Below are 26,663 nucleotides of genomic sequence, written 5' to 3'. Positions count from 1 at the left end.
CAGTTATCCAGATGAATGGGGAAGTCATAAAGAGGTTCACTCATTTTAAATATATACTGTTTCCCAAAGCAGATTCCTTTTGCGATTTCTGCTTCTGGCCAAAGTGAAGTAACAGGGACTTATTGACCCTTGCACCTGAAAACTCCTCAAAGCTGACAAAATATAGGAAAGAATGATTTGCAAGACACTGGCGCTCGGGTGAAGGACAGTGCCCCCTGAGATGTCAGGTGTGCCATATGATTGCCCCAGCTTACTTTCTTGAGAGTTGCCACACCGTGGCATAGGGAGAGCCCAGCAGACTACCAGCTGTTCACGGGGAGGTGTCTCCCTCAGGCACACTCCACTACAAAACTGGCTGAGGGCAATGTCAAAGGAAGCTCGTGGCCAGTAGGTACTTCTGTCCACTATGCACTGCAGAAGCTGGCTGTGGAGAAGGTGAACACATGGCAGGAGCTAGAAAACACATGTGCATTGAAGGATCCAGGCGCTGGGGCAGCCCAGCCACATGCACTGCAGGAGCCAGATGCTAGGGAAGGTCCTGTGCTGCTGGGAACTAGCAAAGCCACACGGCCTGCAATACCCACACACTGAGAGTGCCACATGCACTGCAGGAGCTACCGTGTTTCCCCGAAAATAAGACCTAGCCGGACCATCAGCTCTAATACGTCTTTTGGAGCAAAAATTAATATAAGACCCAATCTTATTATACTATAAGACTGGTATAATAAATAATAATATAATATAATATAATATAATATAATATAATATAATATAATATAATATAATATAATATACCAGGTCTTATATTAATTTTTGCTCCAAAAGACGCATTAGAGCTGATGGTCTGGCTATGCCTTTTTTGGGGGGAAACACGGTAGCTACACACAAGCTTGGTGCCTGCCTGGCAAGCACACTGGAACCAGGAAGGAAAATCCCTTCTTCCCACAGTGTCTTCTAGCGCCCTCTACTGTCAAAGCTTAACATGGTTCCTGTTACCAAAGGGAAAAAAATATATAAAGGGCCCATTATTAATTTTCTCAGAGCAGGCAGTAAAGGGTGAATTGGAGTTACACTGATGTTATGTAAAAATTGACACAGTGGTTCTAAATTTCATATGGAAGTGCAAAGGCCCTACAATAGTCAAAACAACTTTGAAAAGGGACAACATGGATGGACTAGTATTACTTGATTTCAGAACTATTATAAAGCTTGATTTATAAAGCAATAAATCAAGATAGTGTTGTATTGGTGTAAAGACAGACAAAATAGATGAATGGAACAGAACACAGAATCCAGAAATAGATCCACACATATATGAACAACTGAATTTCAACAAAATTGCCAAGTGGAGAAAGAACAGTCTTTTCCTCAACAAATGGCGCTACAGCAATTAGATATCCATACCCACACACTAAAAAAAAAAAATGAACGTGGATCCATTCCTCACACCTAATACAAAAATTAACTAAAAAAACAGATCATAAAGCTAAATGTAAAACTGAAAATAGAAAACTTCTAGAAGAACATATAGGTGAAATTTCTGTGACCTTGGGTTTGTCAAAGATTTCTTAGATAGGATTCCAAAAGAATAAATTGATTAGATACAACCCATAAAAAATAAATAGATGAATTAAAAACTTATGCTCTTCAAAAATACTCTGAAGACAAAGGAGTAAAACCAAGCCCACAGACTGGAGAAAAAATCTTGGCAAAGCATGTATCTGATAAATGATTTGTGTCCAGAATATATAAAGAACTCTCAAAACTCAATAAGAGAACAGAAAACTCAATTTGAAAACTTGGCAGAAAATTTGAGCAGACACTTCACCAAAGTAGATAACTGATGACAAATAAGCTCATGAAAAGATGCTTACGATCATTAGCCATTAGGGAAATACAAATAAATTAAAACAGCAGTGAGATACCACTGCTCACCTGTTAGAATGGCCAAAGTTAAAACGACAAATCCTACCAAATGTTGCCCAGGAGGTGGAAGAACTGAAACTCTCAGACACAGCTATTTTTCCACTTTAGAAAACAGTCTGACGGTCTCTTATGAAGTTAAAGATGCACCTACCATGTGATCCAGTGACTCCACTCCTGTACATTTATCCAAGGTAAATGAGAGCCTATGTCCGTACAATGACTTGTCACTCATATTCATCACAGGTTTATTTGTAATAGGCAAAAATTGGAAAGAATTCAAATGTTCTCCAACAGGTGCATGAACTTAAAAACAAAAAACCTATGGTATATCCATGTGCTACCCAGCAATAAAAAGATAGGAACTATTATTGATGCTCATACTACACGAATGACTCAAAATAATTACGCTAAGTGAAAGAAGCCAGACTCCTCACCCACAGCACATAATTTCTGCTTTGTTTTATATAAAATTCTAGGAAGTACAAACTAATGCATAGTGTTGGGAAGCATATTAGCAATTGCCTAGGGATGGGCAGTAGAAAGATGGAGGGCAGGAAAGAGGGATTACAGAGACCCATGAGGAAATATTTAGGGATTCTGGATATGTTCATAATCTTGAATGTGTGATGGTTTTACAGGTGTATGCTATGTCAAAACTCATGGAATTTTATACTATAAATAAGTGTCATTTATTATATGTCAATTATACCTCAATATAGGCCTTTTTTAAAGAAAGGATTATTCTTGCTTCCAAATTGTCACCCTATTGTGTTGCTTTATGTGTTAACTGATTTTACGATTTCAACCAAATAGACAAGTTAATGGAATGAAGATCTAGTTAAGTGGGAAGCAAGAAGTTTGCCTCAGGGGTACATAAAAGAACATGCTCCAGGCATCAGTCGTGTCACTCAGAAAACTAAAATAAGTCCCAGTGAATAGTGTGATAACATTGTGCAATTTAATACTTTCAAATATGCTGCCCAAATTCAGAAATCAGAGAAAGAGAGAACTACCAGAATAGATGATTCTATTTGTGAGCTGAACATACAGACTTTTCTACAGAAAAAGAAAAGCTGCACTTTTCTTCTTGTAGTTCAAAAACACGTTCAACAAAATAGCTACTTTTTCTGGATGTGTTGAACCATTGAGTCTAAGAAATGATTTAGTAGTTGAAAGCATCTCTTCTGCTGTGTGATATTGTGTTACGTAAATCTTTTCCTTTCCACAGCTGTTTTGATTCACAGCATACTGACCTGAGCTTCCTCTCTTTCCTCTCATGTGTTTTGATATGCCAGATGTATCGTGAAGATTACTGGAGAAATGGTGTTGTCCTTTCCTGCTGGCATCACCAGACACTTTGCCAACAACCCATCGCCAGCTGCCCTGACTTTCCGGGTGATAAATTTCAGCAGGTTAGAACACGTCCTGCCAAATCCCCAACTTCTCTGCTGGTAAATATATTTTGCACAAATTTTTTAGAGTAGTGTGTAGCTTAGCACTTTATGCTTAGATGAGGGAGGGATATACCTTAGCAAGGGAGTAGTGCTGTAGAGAAATTACCGCTGCTCAGATATGTGGGTAGATTCAAACCCACAACTTTGATCATCTGTCCAAGATTTTTGTGGGTGATTGTATGTGGCTAACTATCTCAAGTGACTAAAGAGACATTTAGAGCAATAAAATCTGTATTAGTGACAATTTATTGTTTGCTTTACTTATCAGTAGACAATGGAAGAGAATGGTGGGAAGTGAGCCCAATAAAAGGAATAAAATTCATTTGTTGTATTAGCATCTTTTAAAGGCAAATGATATTTAAACTGCGAGTTACTCTTCACATAGCTTGCAAATCTTTTCTGTGAAACATATAATTTTATTGTAATGGTAATTGCTTTGATAGAACTTTACGTATGTGACATCCAAGAAGCTTTTGATTTATGTAATTATACTTCACATTTTCTGTTAAATCTGAATATGATGTTTTTATCATACATATGTACATGTATGTTCACACAAACATACACATATTCATGCTATTAAAAATGATCAACTGTACAAGTTAATTATTAGCAATGGATGAAACTAAAGGAGTTACTTGTTTTGTTTGTTCATTCATTGTTTTATTTAGAGTCCACATATAAATGAGATCATATGGTATTTGTCTTTCTCAGTCTGACTTATTTTACTTAGCATAGTACACTCTATGTCCACCCATGTTGTCACAAATCATAAGATTGCATTCTTTTTTATGGCTGAATAATATTCCATTGTATATGTACCACTTCTTTATCCAATTGTCTGTTGATGGGCACTTAGGTTGCTTCCATATCTTGGCTATTGTAAATCATGCTGCAGTGAACATAGGGGTGCACATATCTTTTCAAATTAATGCTTTGGATTTCTTCAGATAAATACCCAAAAGTATTTGCTGGGTCACGTGGTAGTTCTATTTTTAACTTTTTAAGGAGCCTCCAAACTGTTTTCCATAGTTGCTGCACCAATTTGCAATCCCACCAACAGTGCCTGAGGGTTCCTTTTTCTCCACATCCTCGCCAACACTTGTTTGTTGATTTATTGATGAGAGCCACCCTGACAGATGTGAGGTGATATCTTATTGAAGTTTTAATTTTCGTTCTCTGATGATTAATGATGTTGAGCATCTTTCCATATGTCTATTGACCACCTGGATGTCCTCTTTGGAGAAATGTCTATTTAGATCCTCTGCCCATTTTTAAATGGGATTGTTTGTTTTCTTGGTGTTAATTTGTATGAATTCTTTATAAATTTTGAATATTAACCCTTTAATGGATGCCTCATTGGTGAATATCTTCTCCCATTCAGTAGGCTGTCTTTTTGTTTTGTTGATGGTTTACCTTGATGTGCAAAAAATTTTTAGTTTGATGTAGTCCCATTTGTTTTCCTTTTGTTTCCCTTGTCTGAGAAGATAGATAAATATATATATATATATATAACTAAAAGCAATGTCAGAGAGTTTACTGCCTATGTTTTCTTCTAAGTGTTTCATGGTTTTGCATCTTACATCTAAGGCTTTAGTCCATTTTGAGCTTATTAATGTATATGGTATTAGAAGGGGTCCAGTTTCATTTTTTGCATGTATCTCTCCAGTTTTTTTCAACACCATTGTTGAATACACTGTCTTTACCCCACTGTATATTCTTGCCTCCTTTGTCAGATTAAATGACCATCTAGGCATGGGTTTATTTCTCTATTCAGTTCCATTGATCTATGTGTCTGTTTTTAGGCCAGTACCATACTGTTTTTATTACTACAGCCTTGTAGTATAGTTTGATATCAAACAGTGTGATACTTCTAACTTTGTTCTTCTTTCTGAAACTGCTGTGGCTATTCACGGTCTTTTGTGGTTCCATATAAACTTAAGATTACTTGTCTAGTTCTGTGAAAAATGTCATTGGTATTTTGATAGAGATTTCATTGAATCTATAGATTGCTTTGGGTAGTATGGACATTGAAATGATGTTAATTCTTCCAATCAAAAGAAGTCATTCTTGACAGCTTTCTCACCATCATCAAGTCCTAATATTCCATTTAAAAGTCCTTCTCTAAAGTGGCCACGTTTTACCTTTATCGTGACCTTCCTTGTCCAAGTGATGTCTGTCATTTCACTGGGCCACTGCAATTGCTTTCCTCCTTCCTATCCTACATGCAATCTTGCCCCACTACTACATTTTTCACACAGCAACTGAATGACCTTTTATGAGGTAAATCACTCTCTGGTGGCTCCACAATGCATGTGTAGCAGAATCCAAACTTGTTACCATTGCCTTTGAGGTTCTGTGTCATCCACCCTTGCCTGTTTCTCTGTCCTCATCTCCTACCATCTTGCATCAGAATCCTTATAGCTTCCGCCAGACCTACCAGTCTCAGACTGAGTCCTTTCCCACAAAAAGGCTTTGTGTGCTTGTTTCCTCTGCCTCCAGTACTTTTTCCACCATTCTTCCCCTGAGTCCCACTCATCCTTCAGATCTCAACTCCGCTCAGCTTCCTCCAACCATCCCACTCTCCTCCCCACCACCCACCATTCCTAAATTAAATCATGTCCCCTTGTTATTCTTTCTCCAGGTACCTTTCATCACACTTACTAAAATTAACAATTATATATCTATTTGTGTTTCTTTATTCATCCATCTCCCCTACTAGACTGTAAAACCCATGAGGGAATAAAACACATCTATTAGCTCACCACTGTATCTTCAGTACCTTCCTCTGTGCCTGGTATCTAATAAGGACTTGAGTAATATTTGTTGAATGAATGAACAACTCAACCATAACTTAAATAATTTAGTCAAGCCGGATATTTATTCAGAATAACTGAAGGTTCTTGGTATTAGGAATTTGAGGACCTATTAGTCACGCACTTTCTTGACTGAGTGGGACTTCCATTCCAGTGGTGAACAAAACAGGTCTTTCAGGAGATTACCAGGATTATTTTCTCCTCTTCAGTCCTTGCATTGGCTTAACTGGCAAACTTGATTCCAGGTTTAAAAGTGTAACAGAAACAATCACTCATTAAATGAAAAATAAATATGAAATGATCCAGATTGGAAATCAGAAAATTCTTATTTCAGTTTCCCTTCATGTTTTTAGTGTGCACATTAAGCCAGTAGATTTAATGAAATAGTTCATAATGTATCTAACAGAGTGGCTAGCACAGAATAAGTGCTCAAAAAATTATAGCTACTATTATAGTATTTATATGGGATATTCTGAAAGTGAAATGTTAGTAAACGAGTTGTGTGTCAAGTTACTGAATTACTTCCATTCTCAGTTCTCTCATTATGTGGGAAGTAAGCAGATGTTTTTCGCACTCTTGCCTGATTCTTTCTGTCACTGAGACGAGTATTTTCAACATACATTGAGTGAGTGGCCTGTGGACAGGCCTTTTGAGCAAAGCTAACACCTCTTATAAATTACAAAACTCTTTAGTTCGCTAAAATCGTACTTGTCAGCTGTAACTTCCATGATCATTATCATTTAAATTCCAGGGTCATCTTGTAAGAGAAGTGACTTTTTTATGATTTAGATGCTCTTAGATGAAATATTGTAGCATGAAATACTGTCGCTACCTAAAAAAGGTAATTTTAGTCTTGCCCTTTTCTCCTCAATTGGAGATAAAGACCATGTTTACATTTGGCCAAATATTGAACTCAGTAATTTCTGAGAAACTATTGTTCAACTAAGTACAAAAGAAAAAAAAATCAATGTACTCAGCTCCTTGATTGCATTAACTAAGAGGAAACTGTGCTGATGTAGAAAGAACTATTCCATTTGGGTCAATAAATAATTCATTCTTTAAAGTAACAAATTATCATCATGATTGGTTAATACCTCTAGGTACTCACTGAGATTTATAACAATACAATAATGCATCCCTATGGGTATTAGTCTATTAATACCATTCAGAAGTGCAATTGTACTAAAACCATACTACTGTTAGTCATATAATCTCTACAAATTGTGAAAGATGAATATAGAAATCAGATGACAATTTGCTAAGATGCCTCTTTGTGTGGTTTATATTTGTAACCAGATGCTACTCAATCATTTTTCTTCCCAATTGAATAGCGATAATTCCCAAAATGATGCCAATACAAGGGAATTCTGGGTAAACATGCCAAATTTGATGACTCACCTAAAGAAAGTGTCGGAACAAAAACCCCAGGCTACGTATTATAACGTGGACATGCTCAAATATCAGGTAAGCTTATTTATAGGGTCAAGGTACCTCTTTCACATTACAAATATTCTAATGTAACTAACATTAAATAAAAGTAAATAAAGTAACATTTCTTTTAATATTATTTAAAAGCCACAAGTTATAAGAAAACAGAAATTTTAAAAGACTAGTTGGGGACTTAGTGACAAGAATATTCATACATATCCTTGTTAGTTTAAACTTACAAGTAAAATATTTTATTTAAAAATTAGAGAAATATACCACAAAAATAAAGTCGAGAAACTTACATCAATTAAATTTATAAATATTGATAAACTTCTTCACTGTAATTTTGTTAATAACTAGTGTACTAAAAAAAAAAACCTCTAATTTTTAGTTATTAAATGTAAGTAATCTGGTGTTTTTTCTGAACGTGATAGTCCTCTGAAATAAATTCTAATAAATGATTTCTTATGTTAAGTATAATTTAATGTTAAAAAGAATGTTTGGCACAATGCAATGTAGTACATGAGAAATTTCTTTTTGTATCTAAGGCTGTCCTTACCCCAAATTAGGATTCTATAGACCCCTGAGTATCCTACTGATTCCCAGCCACTTAATCGACTAGGTTATTTTCAATGCATTGTAATTTTTGTGAATAAAAATGTTCAAATTATTTTTCTTAAAATGAGGAAAAAAATATTTTTAAAAGTTGGACTTTACTAAAAATCAATGCATCTCAAACATGACTGTACTTTACAATTACCAGGAAACTTGTAAACAAATGCTAGTTCTGAACTAGTGCTAATTATAGATAGATAGAGATAGATACCTATATTAAAATCTATTTACAGATAGATATGGACATAGATACAGGTACAGGTTTAAAAACAGATATCTGCTGGGCCTGAAACTCCCAGAGATTTTGACATAATTGGTTCTGGATAAGACCCAGTATGTATATTTATTACAAGTCCTCCAACTGATTATAATACACCCTACGAGTTGAAAACTACTTATTTATATTGTTATAAGGAAACCATTGAAGTTGAATTATCTATATGATGGTACATTTTATAAAAATGCAATTAAACAGAGTGTTTTTCCTGAAAGAATAGTATCATCAAAGCTTTGGACATTATCGATAATACTGAACAAACACATGATATGACAGAAATTCATCACTTTCATAATTAAAATATAACAGAAAAATGCATTTTTACTTAACTGTTATTTTTTCCCCAAAAAACATTTAAACACATTTAGTGATTGCTTTAAGTTTCTGAGAGAAATGAAATGGGGTAAGAAAAAGAAACTCCAGTGCAATTTTTCCCTAAGTGAGAAGTTAAATTTCAGGGCACATGCATGGTTCTTATGCCCAAGAGGGTAAAACTAAAACTATAGTTGTTTTCTTTCATGAAATTTTATTAGAAACCCTGTATCTATATTTTCAATTCAGATTACAATTTTCTTTGAAATTTTAAATCCTGTGAGATTTTTTTTAGTCTCCGTATTTGTCATTAAGTGAACCCAGAAAGTAGAAAGAATTCACCTATTGCTATATGAGCTTGGTATAGAGTATTAAAGTGTAGGCAAGAGACTGAACTCTGGAATTAAGTCAGCTTCCTACCCGCCACTGACCTTGGGCACTTCATCTCCCTTAACCTCAGTTTCCTCGTCGTCTGCAAATAAGGATAACAAAGATTCTTACCTAGATATTTTATAGGTGATTGTGAGGAGCTAGTAGCCCAATATATTTGTACTTTGTAAAATGTAAGTAGGCCTGTCATTCTGTGTGTAAGTGCGCTCCGCAGACTGTCTTTTGCTTGTTTCGTGGTGGTGGTGTTTTTCAACAATGCAAGGAACTAGTGTTTTTTGGGATTGCCCTCAAATCTCAGCATGTTTAGTTTCTGGCCACGAGTAGCATCCCCCAGTAATCAGGACAACCAAAAACACACCCTCACATATCCCCTCGCTGGGTAAGACAGCTACTATCAAGTTATGAACTTCTGCTGAGGATATAGTGCAGAAAGGAGCGGGAGGACGAGACTACTCTGCCTTTGATCTATCTTAAATAATAGATTTCCAGATAAAAGTTCCTTGCAGAGGACTGTGCTGCTAACAATATTTAAAGTTTAAAAACTATCATAGTGGTTATCTAACTAAAATTGTTATCAAAAGCCACGTCTGTCATTTTATAAAAGAACCCATTACTGGGCTTGTTCCTGGAGCAGCCATTCCTGCCTTGTGAGCTCAACCTGCCCTCAGGCCCCCACCCTGTGGTGTCCATATGTGCAGACATTGCTAGGCCAATAGAGAACAGTTTATATTCTTCAACACCAGCAAGACTCATACTCCATGAATAAAATTGCAAAGGCATAGACACCACCTACACAGCCCCTGCAGTGTGCATGTACTTGGAAAAGGAAAATCTCCTAGAGCTATTCATTGTCACAGTGAACAATCAAGAAATAATTTTTTCCTGTGGACCCAGCATTCAAGTTGATATCATTGTCTTTAGATATGTTTTATTGCTTCTTCAGTCCTGGCTTTTTCTTGGACAAACTCACAGTTGATTCTAACTAGAATTGACAGTAAACAGTTGAATGCAGCACTTCCAGTTAGAAGACCTTGAGTTGAGCCCTTACTTTGGCAAATCCCAAAAGAGTAACAATAACCTGCTCTGTTTAATTAACTGGTTTGTTGTGAAGAGAAGTATGATAAGAATATTAATAAGTAGCATGGATTTATATGTTAATTCCTTCTTATGTGCTAAGCAGTAGGCTGAGTGTTTCACATAAAACATCTCCTTCAATCTGCCTGACAACTCTACGGGTAAGTATTGTTGTTATAATTCCCATTTGGCAGACGAGGAAATATTGAGGCTCAAACAGATTTAGTGCCTGGTCCAAGATGACTCAGCTTGTAAGTGACAATCAGAACTCACACCCAGGACTGTCCAACTCCTTGGCCTCAGCTCCTAACCAGTGTGCTACCACCTCCTGATTGTAAACTCTAAATGCTAGGGAGATATTAGTCATTGATTGTATGTTTTTAACCTGCAATAATTTACCCAAAGCACCAGCTCTCTCTCACATGGCCCCCTTCCTGGTGATTTTCACTGAGCGCTCCTCAGTGAGCAGCACAAACAACATAAAGACTTTTCGATATCTAAGAACATTTCTATGGGAGATACTCATAGCCGCTGGTTTTCTTTCAGATTAACAGTCAAGTCTTAAATATTCTCTTTCCTGTCATTTGGCAAGGTGTCTGCCCAGGGCATTCAGTCCACACCTCTGAACCTGGCAGTGAACTGGCGGTGTGAGCCAACAAGCACTGACCTGCGCATTGACTACAAATACAATACGGATGCAATGACAACCGCTGTAGCCCTCAACAATGTGCAGTTCCTGGTCCCCATAGATGGAGGAGTAACCAAGCTCCAGGCTGTGCTCCCCCCAGCAGTCTGGTAAGTAGCCCTAGTCCCCATCTGCTTCCCCAAAGAGCTCCTTCTGGGCAAAGTCATCACAGAATTAGCACTTGTGTTTCCTACCAGAGGAGATTACAGCAGGCATATGTGTCAGGGTTCATGGCAGGAAACAGAAACCAGTTAAGCAGAAAATGATTTAACACAGATTTAGATGCTCACACAATGGTAGACGTGCTAGAAGAACACGGGCTGTATCTCCAAGAATGTTTCTCAGAAGACCACAGAACTGGCTGGCCAGAGGAGCTGCTACCTCTGCCTTAACCAAGAAGAAACATTAGAAGGCTGCTTGTGGGGCCATTGAATTCAAGAACTCACCACTGTCACGCCGATTCAAGGATGACAAAGCTACGACTGGCACTGCCTTAACTGCTTCTCAACACCCACAAAACTGGAGACTGGCTTGGAGCACTGCTGTTGGAAGATTCCCACATCTCAATTATGTTGCTGGGAGCAGAAAATAGCCAAGAAAGCAACAGAACAATGGCCTCTCCCTCCCTTCTATCCTCCAAATCTCAAGGAGTGTATGTAATTGGTGTGTCTAATTTTCATCTAGGGCTCTAAGTGCAGGGGAATCTAAGTGTAGGATTTAATTGTGTAACCTCTGGATTATAAAAAAGCACACTAGAGAAGTTATGGTAAGAGAAATTGAATAGACACCAAGTACCAATAGCAGCTGCTAAAAAGATCTTATTTTCTTAGAAAAAAATACTCTAGTTTTTCTGTATGATTGTCTGGAGCAAAAAAAGAAAATAGAACATTAAAAAAAAGAATGTCAGCCATTTGACAGCTCCAATTTAAATTACCTGAATAAGCGGGTGGCTGGTTGGCTCAGTTGGTCTGAGTATGGTGCTAATAACACCAAGGTTGCCAGTTTGATCTATGCATGGGCCACTGTGAGCTGTGCCTTTCTTAAAAAATAGAAAAAAATAAATTTAAAAAAAGATAAATTACCTGAATTATGAGAGATCCAAGATGGCAGAGTAGATAAACACTGTGCTTGCCTCCTCCGATGGGCACATTAAATTTACAACTAAATTACAGAACAATCAACCTGGAGAACCATCTGAAGTCTAGCTGAGCAGGAGTTTTATAACTAATGTTATAAAGAAGAAGCCACGTTGACACTGGTAGAAGGGGCAGAGATGTGAAACGGGATTGGCCCCAAACCTCCGTTTGGCGATTGAGAATCAGGAGGGATATCTTGGCCATGGAGGTCCCCCCCCCAGAGGTGCTAGGAACCCCAGCCCAGAGTAGTGGTGCCTGGAAGAGATGCCCAACATCTGGCTGTGAAAAACAGTGGGGATTCTGACCAATTGGGTGAGATGGAAGGCTGTGGGAAACCCAGACATCCTCATAAATGGCCCACACACAGACTCACTGGCTTGCAGACACTCACCCTGGGCTCTAGTAGAGGGTGAATGGGGAACGGGGGGCGTCAGAGGCATTCAGGGGTCAGGCTGAGGTGTGTGTGGCTTTAAGGCAAAGCCTGAAGGGATAGTCACCATTTTCCATATGTGAGGTCCTTGTCCCATGAAGCCAGCAGACAGTCACCATCTTTCCTGTTTTGAGCCCTCCCCCTACACTTATGGCCAAATCTGAATCTGATTGGCCTGATGAGCTCCATGGCTTCACCCTGCTGACTCACTGGGATCCCACCTTACCCAACTCCCCCATCACAAGAGGCACTTTCTCAAGAGCAGCCAGCCCCACCCACATTGCATTTTCTTGGAAAACTTATCAGAGTCCATGGGCCCCAGGTGAATGGTGACTGGCCTTGGTGTGCTCTAAGACTTTTGCTGATTGGCTGCAGGCTTATCACTGTAACAAACCAGAATTAACATTAAGCTGCTGATCACAACTCTTCCACTCTAGTGACTCCCTGAGACCATGCCTTTCACCCAACTTATGTACTGCACGAGGCTTTATCAGCAGCTGAACCTTACAGGAGCCAGCAGGTGGCAGCAGACCTTAGGGTTTCCTGGCTTTTTGCAAAGTTATCCCTGATACTGGTGGCAGCCAGCCTCGCTTCACAGCATGGCCTCTCCCACATGTTTCCAACTTTAGCACAGGCAGCAAACAACCATGGGTCACTTGATAGTTCCTACCAGGTAGTCACTGGGCTGGTCACAGGCAGTGGATGACCTGGCCTCCCCTGGAGCCCCTCCCAATTGGCCCCAGAACCAAAATACTTGGAGGTTGGCTTCAGACCGTAGCAGAGCACTGCACAATTAGCCCTACAAGTGGCACACACAAAGGGTGGTCTCAATAGACAGCAGAGCCCACTGGGGTGAATCCCACTCAGTGGGGTAATTCCCCCTGCACAGCAGTCTATAAGCTGTGGACATGGCCAAACCCCACAGCCAGTAAGCCTGAGGGTCAATCCCACCTACTGGTGTGTCAAAAGCAATCAAGGTTCAACTATAAAAGGAGGGCACACACAACCCACACAAGAGACACTCCTGGAGCACACACAGCAGGTGACCTTGGAGATTGTTCCATGTGTCCACACCAGATACCTACTGCATAAGTCCACCTGGCCAAGACTGGGAGACATAGCAGGCCTATTAATACATAGAAACAAACACAGAGAGGCAGCCAAAACAAAGAGACAAAGTAACATGTCCCATGTGAAAGAACAGGAGAAAACTCCCCCAAAAAACTAAACGAAATGGAGGCAAGCAATCTACCAGATGCAGAGTTCAAAACACTGGTTGTAAGGATGATCAAGGAATTTAGTGAGAATCTCAACAAAGAGACAGAAAGCATTAAAAAGGACATAGAAACCATAAAAGAGAACTAATCAGAAGTGAAAAATACAATAACTGAAATAAAGGATGCACTAGAAGGAATCACCACCAAACGAGTACTGCAAGAAATGTTAGAGGTAATTCTTGATGGAGAAAGAGCCGGAGAAGAAGGAGAAAAGATCAAAAATATGAATAATAAAATGACAATAGCTACATATCTATCAATCATTGTATTCAAACTAAATGTATTAAATGCTCCAATCAAAAGACATAGAGTGGCTGAATAAATAAGAAAACAAAACTCTTACATACGAGTATGCTGCCTACAAGAGACTCACTTCAGATCGAAAGACATACACAGATTGAAAGTAAAGGAATGGGAAAAGATATTTCATGAAAATGGAAAAAAAAGCTGGGGTAGCAATACTTATACAAGACAAAATACACTTTAAAACAAAGGCTATAACAAGAGACAAAGAAAGACCCAGTAATCCCACTTCTGGGGATTTAGCTGAAGAAACCTACAATGCTATTTCGAGGGGACATGTATATCCATATGTTCATTACAGCATTGTTTACAAAGGCCAAGATGTGGGGGTGTCCATCAATGGAAGAATGAATAAAGAGGAGGTGGTACCTATATACAATGGAATATTGCTTGCCATGGGGAAAAAAAATGGATTTTTGCCATCTTGGCAGCATGGATGAGCCTGGAGGGTGTTGTGCTGAGTGTAGAGTGTCAGACAGAGAAAGACAGATGCAATGTGATTTCACTTATATGTGGAATCTAAAGAACAAAATGTACAAATAAAACAGAAACAAACTCATAGATACAGAGAACATTTTGATGGTTGCCACATGGGAGAGGGGTTGGGGGACAGGGTGAAAAAAGGGAAGGGATTAAGAAGTACAAATGGATTGTTAGACAGTAGTCATGGGGATGTAGGGTATAGCAGAAAAAATATAATCAGTTATATTGTAATAACTACGTATGGTGTCAGATGGATACTAGATTTATCAGGGTGATACATGGGTGGGGAGGTGGGGATTGGGTGAAAAAAGTGAAGATTAAAAATACAAATTGGTAGTTACAAAATAATCATTGGTATGTAAAATAAAGCATAGGGAATATAGTCAATAATATGGTAATAGCTATGTGTAGTGCCAGGTGGATACTAGACTAGTCAGGGGGATCATTTCTTAAATTATGTAAATGTCTAACCAGTATGCTGTACACCTGAAATTAAGATAAAGTAATATTGAATGTCAACTGTAATTGAAAATTTTGAAAAGTGAGGAGAAAGTGAAGGGAAATAGGAGGTCCAAATTTCCAGGTATAAGACAAATAAGTCATGGGATGTAGTGCACAGCATAGGGAATATAGTCAATACTGTGACAGCATGGCATGGTATCAGATGGTTGCTGGACTTAATCATGTGATCAGTTCTTTCGGTATATAAATATTGAGTAACTATGGTGTACCCCTGAAAGTAATATAAAATTGTGTTAGCTATATTTTGAATAAAAATCTTTTAAAAAATAAATTACCAGAATTACTTAGTACTTCCCATCTATTCTTCTCAGTGGATGTGTTTTTTAAAAATTAGCTGCATTGTTCTCTAAATATTTATCTATCTAGTAGTGTTGTGGCTAGTTACAATAACGAACAGGAAAGGAGAGAATTTATGTACATATACATGGATGAATGGATAGATAGATAGATAGATAGATAGACAGACAGACAGACAGACAGACAGACAGACAGATAATGCTTAAATTGTAGCTAAAATTTTCAGGATCCTTTTTTTTTTTTTTAATTAACACTATGGAAAAATACGGCATCCCATTAAACCAAAAACCTTGTGTACACAAAGATCTTTTACCTATTTTATTTTTAGGAATGCTGAACAACAAAGAATATTGTGGAAGATTCCTGATATTTCTCAGAAGTCAGAAAACGGAGGTAATGTAATCATAGGCTTACTTTGTTTAATATATAAGGCTGAAATAGCTTTCGGGTATCAGGCAACTATTAAACCAAATATACTTAAGCACTAAAAGCAAGCAAAATATTTCACTTTGTTTTGACATATACTTACTTCAGTCAATAAAAGCAAATAATTCTTCAATGACTCCTCCAGTTCCCCTTATCTGCCCGAGACCCCACATCAAACAGATAATACTTTAAGCAGAGAAGAGATTTCAATGAAGCACGTTTCCCCTCTGTATCAGATCTCACACTCTTTGATAGTTTAGACATTTTTCACTTTCCTCTGATAATAATGATAGGTTTAGAAAATACGTTGCCTTCTAAGTAGCATGCTCCCAAAGTACCATCTGGCTAAATTACATTTGCATCAGTGTGCAAAAGGAGTCACTCATAATATTTAATGATATTAAATTTTATTCATCACCATTTTGTCACTGAAACATCTACTATTTTCTAAGTTAGATTTTTGTATGTTAACTTTGGAATGCAATTTCTAAAATTATCTCCAGAATGTTGTGTTATTATCTTGTAATACATAATACTCTTTTTATAGGGGTGGGTTCTTTATTGGCAAGATTTCAGTTATCTGAGGGCCCAAGCAAACCTTCCCCATTGGTTGTGCAGTTCACAAGTGAAGGAAGCACCCTTTCTGGCTGTGACATTGAACTTGTGGGAGCAGGCTATCGATTTTCACTCATCAAGAAAAGGTTTGCTGCAGGTAAGTGTGTATCTTTTGAATTTCATTTGCAAAAACAATGTTGCTTTAGCTACTCTTCCTTAAGAAGCAATAGGCTGTGATTTTCTCATCTTCTTCCGCCTCCTCTTCCCGCTCCCAACCCCCATTTCCCATCCCAATTAGAAAGCAAACCGATTGTCGAATGAAGTAAAACTAGGACAGTGAACTGGAAATCAGGAATTAGGAAAGCCCTGACTACTTATCATGGTTCTGGCTTTATTCCTTAGATGGGGCTCACCTGTCATTCCCATTATGTACATGTGAACACTAAGGTTAATGGAATAAATTCTACTTTATTATATTGACTAAGAAGATAAATGTTATTTGCCTTTAAATTTATCTTTTACCTGAAAACTTTTGTTTTCCAACAGGACTTTATAGATTTTAGACTTCTCTGACTTAGCTGAGGTCTAAAAGGATCCATCTTTCACTTTAATAGCAACCTTAAAGAATCTAGGCCAAAGATTGGAACTGGTTGCCCATGTACTGAATGTAGCCACGAGACAGGTTTTTCTGGCACACACAATCATTTGTAGGTGGGGGATTCCCCAATACTAAGATGATCATACTTGTCAATGATTTGTTCGGATAAGCCCTGGCTTTTATGCTGCTGTACTGATGTAATTATTCATCATACTCCTTTCACTCTCAGAATTGACCCAGATTGCAAAGTAATTATATGACCACTCTTCCTAAAATAAGTTGGATTCTCACATCCAGGAACAAATCTCCCTATTCTGGTCAAATCCAAACCTCTGCAAAATGTTTATATATGGAAATGTGAAAAGGCAACTAGCAGGTCTGGAAAATTGAAAACTCAAAATACATTATGTGCCTTATATGAATATTGCATCCCTCCAATATGCAGTATTTGGCACCTAAGGGTAAGGCAGGAGGAATAGAAATGTTAGTCATTTAATAATCACATTGTCGAACTAGCAGGTCATCTGTTGATATGTTGTTTTGTTTTGCAGGAAAATATTTGGCAGATAACTAATAAATCTTATGCAAGGATTTGGAGGATTCATATAATGGAGAACTGTTGTATGAGAAACAGGTTTCAATTTGGGTTTGATAAAAGCAAATCAAAATCTGCACTTGGGACCTATCTGCTGGAAATGCCCATGACTTTTCAGCAATGATTTCCCTCACACAATACCATGATGACCAGTCCTACAGTATTTACTTCTAGGTGTAATATTGTTATGGTTTTAAAATGTAATTATTGTATTTGTAAATTGTACTCATTCCAGTAAGGCGGTTAGACACTTGAGTTTTAGCATTTTACCATTCCGGAAATGGATGTAATTTAAACTGTGGTATGTAAATTTAATAGTAGTACTGTTGAATGGCACAGTGCTTACAGAGGTAGATTGCATTTTGTCAATATATAAAATTTAAAGATAATATTGATAGGTATCATAAAGGGGGTGCCACACACAAAGAAAATTAAGTGGAACCAGAAAAAACACTGTTTTTTTCTTCAGTCCTTAGTATGTTTTACTCTAGTGCTAAATAAAAATTCTATCTTCAAATGGTTAGTGGGTTAAATTCAGAAACTATTTCAGAAAATAGAATTCTAAGGTTACAGCATATTCAAAGAAAAGCATTAATTACCACTTTTTAAAAAGCTTTTTTTTCAAACTGCAATTTCATAAAAATGCAAACTGTGTAAACAGGGCCTCTTATTTTTATAACTTGTGTAAAAAGGGAAAGCAATTCATATTTAAAGTTTAAGTATATGAAATTATAATCAAGAGTAAAGAAGATGTTGAACTCTTAACTACTTCCCCCTCTCTACAGTTTAGCAAATGTAAAGATTACTGAACAATCAGTCAGACCAAAATCCAAAACAGCGATTTTAAAATTTTAAGACTTTCCACAAACTGGTTAACAACTTAGGCACAATTACTCAAAACAGAGAGTTTCTCCCGTCTAGCATGGAGAATGGTTCCACGTATGTTCCTCTTTACCCGCAGGAATCAAAATACTGGTACTAAAAATTTCAGAAAAAAATATTTTAGTTTCCAGTTTAAATCCTGAAGGAGATTTTAATTGTCATCATTTATATCGTTTGGGAAGGAGAAAAATAAGCTCTATAAATTAAATTCTATACACATAATTGTGCAATAAATTTCCTTTTAGATAAGATTCATTATACGTAGCCATAAATCTTTGCCATTCTTGGGGAATCAAAAAGAAAAGTTATCAAAAATTTGTCATGATTTCATTGTTGCAACATGTAGTAAAAACTTTAATTACTCAGTCTGGCCTCACGAATTGGGAATTCAGAATAGAGAAGCACTTCTTCAGGGATCTCAGTTGTAAAACCTTCCTCTGTTATGATCTGAAAACATGAATCTTCCTTCAAGTCATAGAACTTATTTTAAACGTTAGCAAATTTTTATTCTAGTTTATATTGTTAAATAATTATTAAATTGTTCTGTTTATCATGAGTTGCTAAATTTTATTTTACATTCACTCATATGACAAAGAATCTTTAGCCCCTTTAAATTTTACAATCAAATTAAATTTTGTAAGTCTTACTCTTCAAATGAGGTTGTGACTGGCAGTTGTTTATAGTGGAACTTTTTAAATTAATATTTGTACTTCTCAATCAGTGCTAGAACAGAAAATGTTCAAAATGGTCTGTTTTACCTTAGAAGAATTCTTACTGTTCAAACAAAATCTCGATTGGCTCCCAATCTTATGTTGAAGTTTTTTGAACAAATAATTAATGTACTCATTTGAAGTAAAGATATTCAATTTGATTTTGAAACCAAAATAGAAAATAAAAACTTTTAAATCCGATGAAACATGGGGAAATTTCGAACACTGATCTCAATCGAAAGTAAGCAGCTGAAAACTGGGAATTATCTAGCATATGAATATAAAAATGTGTTTTTAAATAATCAATTCATGAAAATGTATTGAATATTAATACAAAGTATATTAAAATGTGTAAATATTACTGTTCTCATGTTTTGCTCTTTATATTTTATTTTTTATGGTTCTGGAGTGAATTGGTAATTACACATAAGGATGTTTTTGTCAAAGAATAATTTTGTTGATATTGTAAAAATGTAATTTAAAACATAGATTACAATAGTCCCTAATGTTACTCAATTGTTTCTAGGAACTAAAATTTGAAACTATGAAAATATCCTATAATCCCTTAATTGGTCTTTGTGAAACATAATTGAAGTCAGTGATTTCAAAAATTACTAAACTTTGAATAATCAGAACCTCAATAAAGAATATATCCCTCTTCCTTTCAGAAAATAGGTCACAATAAACTCATATCAGGGCGATTAGGGTGTTGTTTTTTTTAATCTTGTAGTTTATAATCTGTGACACTCGTACCCACATAACTGTGCAATAAGAATTCATGTTAGAAAAAATGATCCCAGACAATGCAAGAGTCTCAGTATAGAAGAAACATTAAGTCAGGTTCATTATCAATTCCTAAAACAGAACAAAATGTACATATTAAGATTTTCAAAACTAGGGGTTAATATAAAAAGAAAGGGGTCTCATTAACCAGAACATCATTTCCTGAGCATTATGGTTAAAAAAGGTTCTGTTCCAACAGATAGAAATTATGAATGATACTGCTTTATTTTGGCAACATGAAAAGTATGTTTTCAAATAAATTCCATATTTTCATGATATTTTTTAGAAATAAATTCTTATTACAAATTAGTCTGAATTTTATCATAATTGGAATTTATAATTTCTAAGAATTAAATTTTTAATTATTTTTAAAGCTCTATTCTTCGCTACAACTACAGCCAAAATGAAAATTCACTGTATGGTGGCATTTGGGAATATAGCTCATCTGTAAAGAAATAATGTCCACATTTCAAATGGTTTCAAGTGAATAGAAAAGAACAGCCCAGAAAGTCAAACTACAAATATTTTATTTTTGGTTTTATGGATTTTTACTCCCTCTCAATCTGTAAAGTGGTTGGGGCCACAATTAAACATGTTTTTATTTCTTCTTTTCAAAGAAGCCTGTTAACTACCCTAACTCCTGCTGTGTGACCTTAGGCAAATCACTGACCTTTTCATTTTCTCATCTTTAGAATGAGGGTTTGGGATTACCAGTGGTTTTCGAGCTTTTCTTAACAGCAGGACTTTCCTCTTCTAGAATTGCACATGGAATCCTATTAGGCAAAACAGCTCAAAGCAATGAAGGAGTTCCTCCAGCAGTTTAAATCTGGGGACCCCCGACCCCAGGGAACTGTTTCAACACCATAATAATACATCAAAGATCTATAAAGTTTCTTCCACTTCTGAAGTTATGTGATTCTACTTGACTTGGATAGATACACTATTGGGGGCTTTAAAAGCAAACTTTTACAATCTGACTGATATACAATAAAAATTGATATTTACTTCAGTGCTTACCAAGTACCGGTCACTTTAGATATTAGGTCATTTAATCCTTATCAACTCAAAAATTGTAGGTACTCTTTTTAATTCTTGTTTTACGAATGGTGACACTGAGTCTTAGACAGGTTAATTAATTTGCTCAAAGTGACACAGCAGCTGGAAGTAACCCAGTTATCTTGACTGCAGAGGGAGCCCCTGACCTGTTTTGCTTGTTCATACTGAGGCATAAACCCTTCTGTTTTATTTTACTATACATACTCTATTTGAATACCAAGGTAATGGTGCTATGAAAAATTGGTATCAAAATAAGGATTATTCCAATTGCAAAATTGTTGGGAAAAAATATGTTTCTCAAAGTATGATACATGGATCACTTGTATTACCATTTATTTATTTTTAATTTTTTGTATCATTTATTTTAAAAGTGCAATGATTTTGGCTTAATCGCAACTATATCCCTAGAGCCTAGAAGATGGCAGTCATCAATAAATTTATCTTGAAGGAATAAATCTCTAGAAAGGGAGTTTAGGAATATGTATTTTGACAAGCCCCCAAAATTTGAGAATCACTGCCCTAGCATATCTCTCAGGTCCTTCTTAGTTCTGACATTATACCAGATTTTAAACATTAAATTTTAAGTTGAATGCCATTTTTCTAGCAAATTAATTTTTTTCTTTCAGACCATTTAATTTCCTCCGAGAGAGAGAGAGAGAGAGAGAGAGAGAGAGAGAGAGAGAGAGAGAGAGAGAGAGCTGTTTTTCTAGGAAAATCCCAATCTTTTCCGTAGAGTTTTCCTGTTGTGCTCTCTCAGTATCAAAGTGGCCTGAAATTCATTCTCTCATTTTATGTTTCTATCCTTTTCATCAATGTCTTAAAAGATTAAAAGAAGCAGTAGGGGTGATACCACAAGCTGTGGTTCATCCCAAACACAAAGTCCTAATAAATGTCTCACTCCTTGCAAGGGACACACAGATATTGAACTTGTGAGTTGACCCTATTTATTTTGTAGGCCTTTGAATTAGATGCTTTATAAGCATGAATTAGTGTCATTCCAAAAGAGTTTTACCAATTTTTTTTTTTGCATTTTTTTCTCCAAAATAATTACAGGCTGTCAATTAAAGTTGAACACAGTAAAATATGCAGATATCTAAGGAGATGAGTTTGTGGGTTTTGTTTTGTTTTTTTAAGCTTTCTTTTTTCCCCAAAAAGATTATACATTTGAGCAAAATCCCATTCAGTCTTAATGTACTCATTTTGTGCATAGTTTCTGATATCAATTTTTAAAATGGAAGCATAACTTTGACAATAACAAAATGAGGGTGATCTCTAGATAGTGCTTTAAAAGTTAACATAAATATGAAGTTTCTTGAAATAAGTCAAGTTAAATTATTGATCTGAATGAACAAATCAATTCATGTTACACTGATTAAAGACATTGTTCTGATGACACACCCTACCCATTTTACTGTGTGCACTTCTCTTGAATCTTTATTGTATTTTCCTGCTCCTTTTTTAATTTGTTTTTAATTTGGCAAACAGCATTTAGATGACATTTGCTCACTCATTAATTAAGCATGGATACCATTACATTACTTTTTCTGCATGGAATATGTAGAGACAAAATGAGATCGGAGTACAGTGTTTAAGTCTCCAAATATTAAAAACAAACAACAACAAAAACCTCCTAGCCTCTCTCCTGTGTCATTGCTTTGATGTTCTGTCTTCTGTAGGCTACAGTTGCATTTTTAATATCTAATTGAAATCTAAATATCCTTCTTGAAGGAATGTCAAATTTTAGGATCCTTTGAGTTGACCATGATCAGACCTCTTGATTATCCCTTGTGTTTAACATCTGATTTCTATCCTAAATGAGTATTTCTATGAGAGAAAGCCATGTCCTTATTGAATTCACCATGGGTATAATAATTTATTCTTTAAGTTTGACTTCTAAGGTTATTTTTCTTTTGATTTATACTATTTCTGATTGCCTCTTTCTATCCCTACGGTAATACATTGTCTGTTCTAGATATATCTTTAATCTTATAAGAAAAGATGTTTCAATGAAAAGCAAATATATTTTTATGTGTTCCTTATTGACTAAAAGAAAATAAGTAAAAGATACTTTTACTGCATTCACCTATATTCCAGTATTTTCCAAATCATATTCAGGTCTACTGGTTCTGGCAAATGCTCACTGTGGTCTGAGAATAAATGATCCTCTACCATAAGTGCTCCTTGGACACTGATAATAAATGTTAATGTTTTAATGAAACTTAAGAAAGTTATTGGAGCAGGAAAATGATTTTCTTCCTTAACACACCTTGAAGAAATTTAGAAAAGTTTTAACACCGGTTTATGTATTTTTCAACTGCAAATAATATAACCAGCAACTCTTTGAAAAGATGCTGTTTTGTTTTGTTTTGTTTTGTTTTAACTTTAAGGAAAATTCCTGCCATTTCAAATGAATTAGTATCTACTTTAAATTTCATTAGTACATCTTAGTGAATTTAACTTTATCATCTCCAATATTTAAAACAAAACAATGAAATTGTTTTAATAGTTTAATATTATTTTTAAGATATGTACCTATGACCTCCACATCAGACCACTATCTGTTGCAAATGGTCCAACTCCTTTGGAGAGTGGAATTAATGCGAGTGGGCAATCTTTAGTAATATTTTGTTAAACAGCTTTAAGAAATTGAATCATGATAGATCAATGCTGACAGCATTTTTACATATCTTGTAAAATTATATGAAATTTTATGAAAAATGTTTTAGTTTAAGCTAAGAGGAATGCACTATTCATCATAGATTTTGCAGGACTCTACACTCTACTAATGAGCATTGCACATTTCTTTTATGCTTTGCTTTATTTTTCAAATCAATCGTTTCTACACAAAATAACCAACAAAGTTCCTTTAAAAAATTCCTGAATAAACTATCAGACCAAAAAGAAAAAACCTGAATAACTACACTTCTCTAAATATAGTTCAATTTTTAACTCAGTCTGTGAATCAGCTTGATAGATCGCAAGTCATTTATCATTTTAAAAAATTTCATTTAATGAGTAATTATGCAAATGTTAATTCCATCTCACTTGCTCAGTTGTGTATTATTTCACTGACACTTCCTTTTCATTCTTTTGTTCTTTTTTTTGCAAACAAATGCTTAGTGTTATTCATATATCATTATTTTAAACTACTTTAATTCGTATCCCCAATGACTATCACTGAGATCCATGTCCCAAAGTCCAAAGCCAGATTTTTTTCTTTTCCTGTGAGGCGCTAGGATGACAATTCTTATAGCTCTGTCGATTTTGTAGGTCACTATTTAGTTCTTGCTTTGTTAAATGGATAAACATGAAACAGATTGGCTCCTGTCTAATCTCTCGCTCTCTCTCAATCTAACCAAGTTGGAAAATTGCTGCTGAATGATTTTTTCTTGAAAAAGCCAAGTGACGGAATGATGATATACGAATTATTTCCACCAGGAAGGTTTCACTACAGGCCAAGCAGGAATTCATAGAGCTGTATTTTTAAACTGTTTGAATATTACTGGGTTTCAATATACAAAGAATTTTTATTTTTCACGCTATGTAGAAAAAGATCGCTATAAACGAAATGATCAAATTTTAGTTTTCATGCCTATGAAGTGGCAATGTAAGGCTTGAGTTTTGTTTTTTTAAAAAAAACAATAAGAGAAACTAGGAGGGGAATCTCAGAGAAATTGTGCTGTGCTTATAAAGGTAATAAAATTCAGTGAATTGTCTTTCTTAAGGAAAATGCTGTTAAAGTATACTATAATTTGAGTTGGTGGTAGCCTTTGTTTAGAGTTCTCCAGGATCTTTGTAGTAAACATAAACTGAATTTATGATCTTGTTATGGAGTATATAATTTCACAAAATGCTTTGGGCATAAAATATTTATAAAAGGAATTATGGGTTAAAATACTCAAATATACTTTTTAAACTTAGTTAAAATGTGGGTGCCTGGCTCTTTTTCCTACGTGTATTATTCAACAGAGAATACGTGATTCTCATAGCCTTTACCGCTTTGTCTGTGATGAAAGCTTTACTGCTTCTGTGCTGTGCTCGAGAGAAAACCAGCAAAAGAAGCGACTGCTTGTTCCTTCACAGAACTGCAGCAAAGCTCTCTGTTGAGCAATGGTGATATGAAGTGGTAGCACTGACTTATTGAAAATAATCATGAGAACATTTGAATGTTATTTGCCTTATAAGTTAGAAAAGGAATGGAAATCATTTTTTTTTTGTAAATAGTGATTTTTACAAGTGTTTTTTTCCTTTATAATTTTCCCAACCAACCATTTCAGAAAATCCTGAGTATGCAATTATTTATCATGGCACATTACTGCAACTAGGGTTCCCATTTCAGAACAAAGTTTAATTACACGTGAGAACAAGATGAAATATCTGAGTAACTGGTTATTTAAATGTGATTTTTTTTTCTGGAAAATAAATGAAAAACATAAAAATAAACTCAGTTGTGAAGCTCTTTTTTTACCAGCCTCCTAAAATTTTACCCACATTTCTGGAAAACTTTATTGCATGTTTCGAGTGGGCGAGGTGGGAAAAAGGTCTGGCACAGTTCAAGCGCTGTGGAGTGGGACAAATCCCAGCTCTATAATTTAACTACAGCCTTGAGCATGTTACTCAACTATTCTTCATTTCCTTATCTTTAAAACAATGGTGTTCTGAAATCTATGTAAATTTACTAACAATTGTCACCCCAATAAATTTAATTAATTAAAAAAAAACAATGGTGTTAATAATGCCCCCTTATCACAGGGACACTGAACAGATTAAATGAGATAATATTTATCAGTCACCTAACCATTCTTACTAATACATGGTGAATAGTCAATAAACCATCCTTTCCTATTCTTATTTTTCTGTGAATAAGGACTGAGATGGTCCAGAAAACTTGAATGCTCTTTCTCAAACACTATCATAACCCTTACAGGTTTTACTGTTACCCCAAAAGTATTGCTATTGTCGCTAATGCTAATTACATCCAGGAACAGGTGCCAAGCTGGTAAGTAGAAGCATTATCCTATGTCTACTTCCAATGATTACCCACTACATGAGAATCTCTTCCGGGTTTGGTTTTGTTTGTTCTTCGTTGGCAGACAGGCTCCGGGATAAGACACGGGTAGATAGTTAGGAGTCTGTTAGTTAAGGAGGAAAGGGCCTGACCATTATGTCGGGTAAGTCCTCAACCCCAAACAGCCTTCATTTCAAAGCTTCTTAAACATTAAGGGGCTGGGAGGAGTGGCCTGAAGGAGACGGTTTGGTACTGGCAAGAAATAAGCCCATGTGTCCTAGGGGCCCTGGGCATATTGTTCAACATCTTAGAATCTCAATTTTCTAAATCTGTAAAGGAAGAACAACGCTTTCTTGACAGAGTTGTTGAGAAGACTAAATAAAGCTAAAACTGTGTTGCTGGTATCTGGTAAATTAAAGCTCTCGATAAATTACCGCTGTTATCAACCATCTGTGTCTTGGAGGCGGGTGGTGGACAGCAGTGTCAGGGATCTGGAAGGGAAGGGATTGCTTTACTTTCTCTTTGTGCCTCGGATTTCCTGTCCTAGGAAACCCCAGCATGTCCCGCTCCTGTCCCTGACATCTGCAGGCAAAGGAACTGGATGAGGACTCTTTCGTGGCTGCAT

The 26,663-nt window shown here is 36.0% G+C and overlaps 1 protein-coding gene across 16 annotated transcripts in view; it reads left to right on the top strand.

Annotated features, from left to right (window-relative positions):
* SGIP1 (SH3GL interacting endocytic adaptor 1) overlaps positions 1-19,552 on the top strand; it is a 192,255-nt gene extending 172,703 nt beyond the window's left edge. For all 16 annotated transcript variants that reach the window (XM_081057283.1, XM_081057282.1, XM_081057296.1 and 13 more), the window contains 6 exons: positions 3,222-3,377; positions 7,528-7,660; positions 10,885-11,087; positions 15,754-15,818; positions 16,399-16,563; positions 17,556-19,552. In XM_081057283.1, the coding sequence (XP_080913409.1) occupies positions 3,222-3,377; positions 7,528-7,660; positions 10,885-11,087; positions 15,754-15,818; positions 16,399-16,563; positions 17,556-17,578 (745 nt within the window). In that variant the 3' untranslated portion in view covers positions 17,579-19,552. The remainder of the gene's footprint in view (positions 1-3,221; positions 3,378-7,527; positions 7,661-10,884; positions 11,088-15,753; positions 15,819-16,398; positions 16,564-17,555) is intronic.
* Positions 19,553-26,663: the final 7,111 nt, after the last annotated feature.

Source organism: Rhinolophus hipposideros, assembly GCF_964194185.1.
Source record: "Rhinolophus hipposideros genome assembly, chromosome: 8".
In the NCBI taxonomy this organism is placed as follows: Eukaryota; Metazoa; Chordata; class Mammalia; order Chiroptera; family Rhinolophidae; genus Rhinolophus; species Rhinolophus hipposideros.
This window is presented reverse-complemented; position numbering and strand designations above follow the sequence as displayed.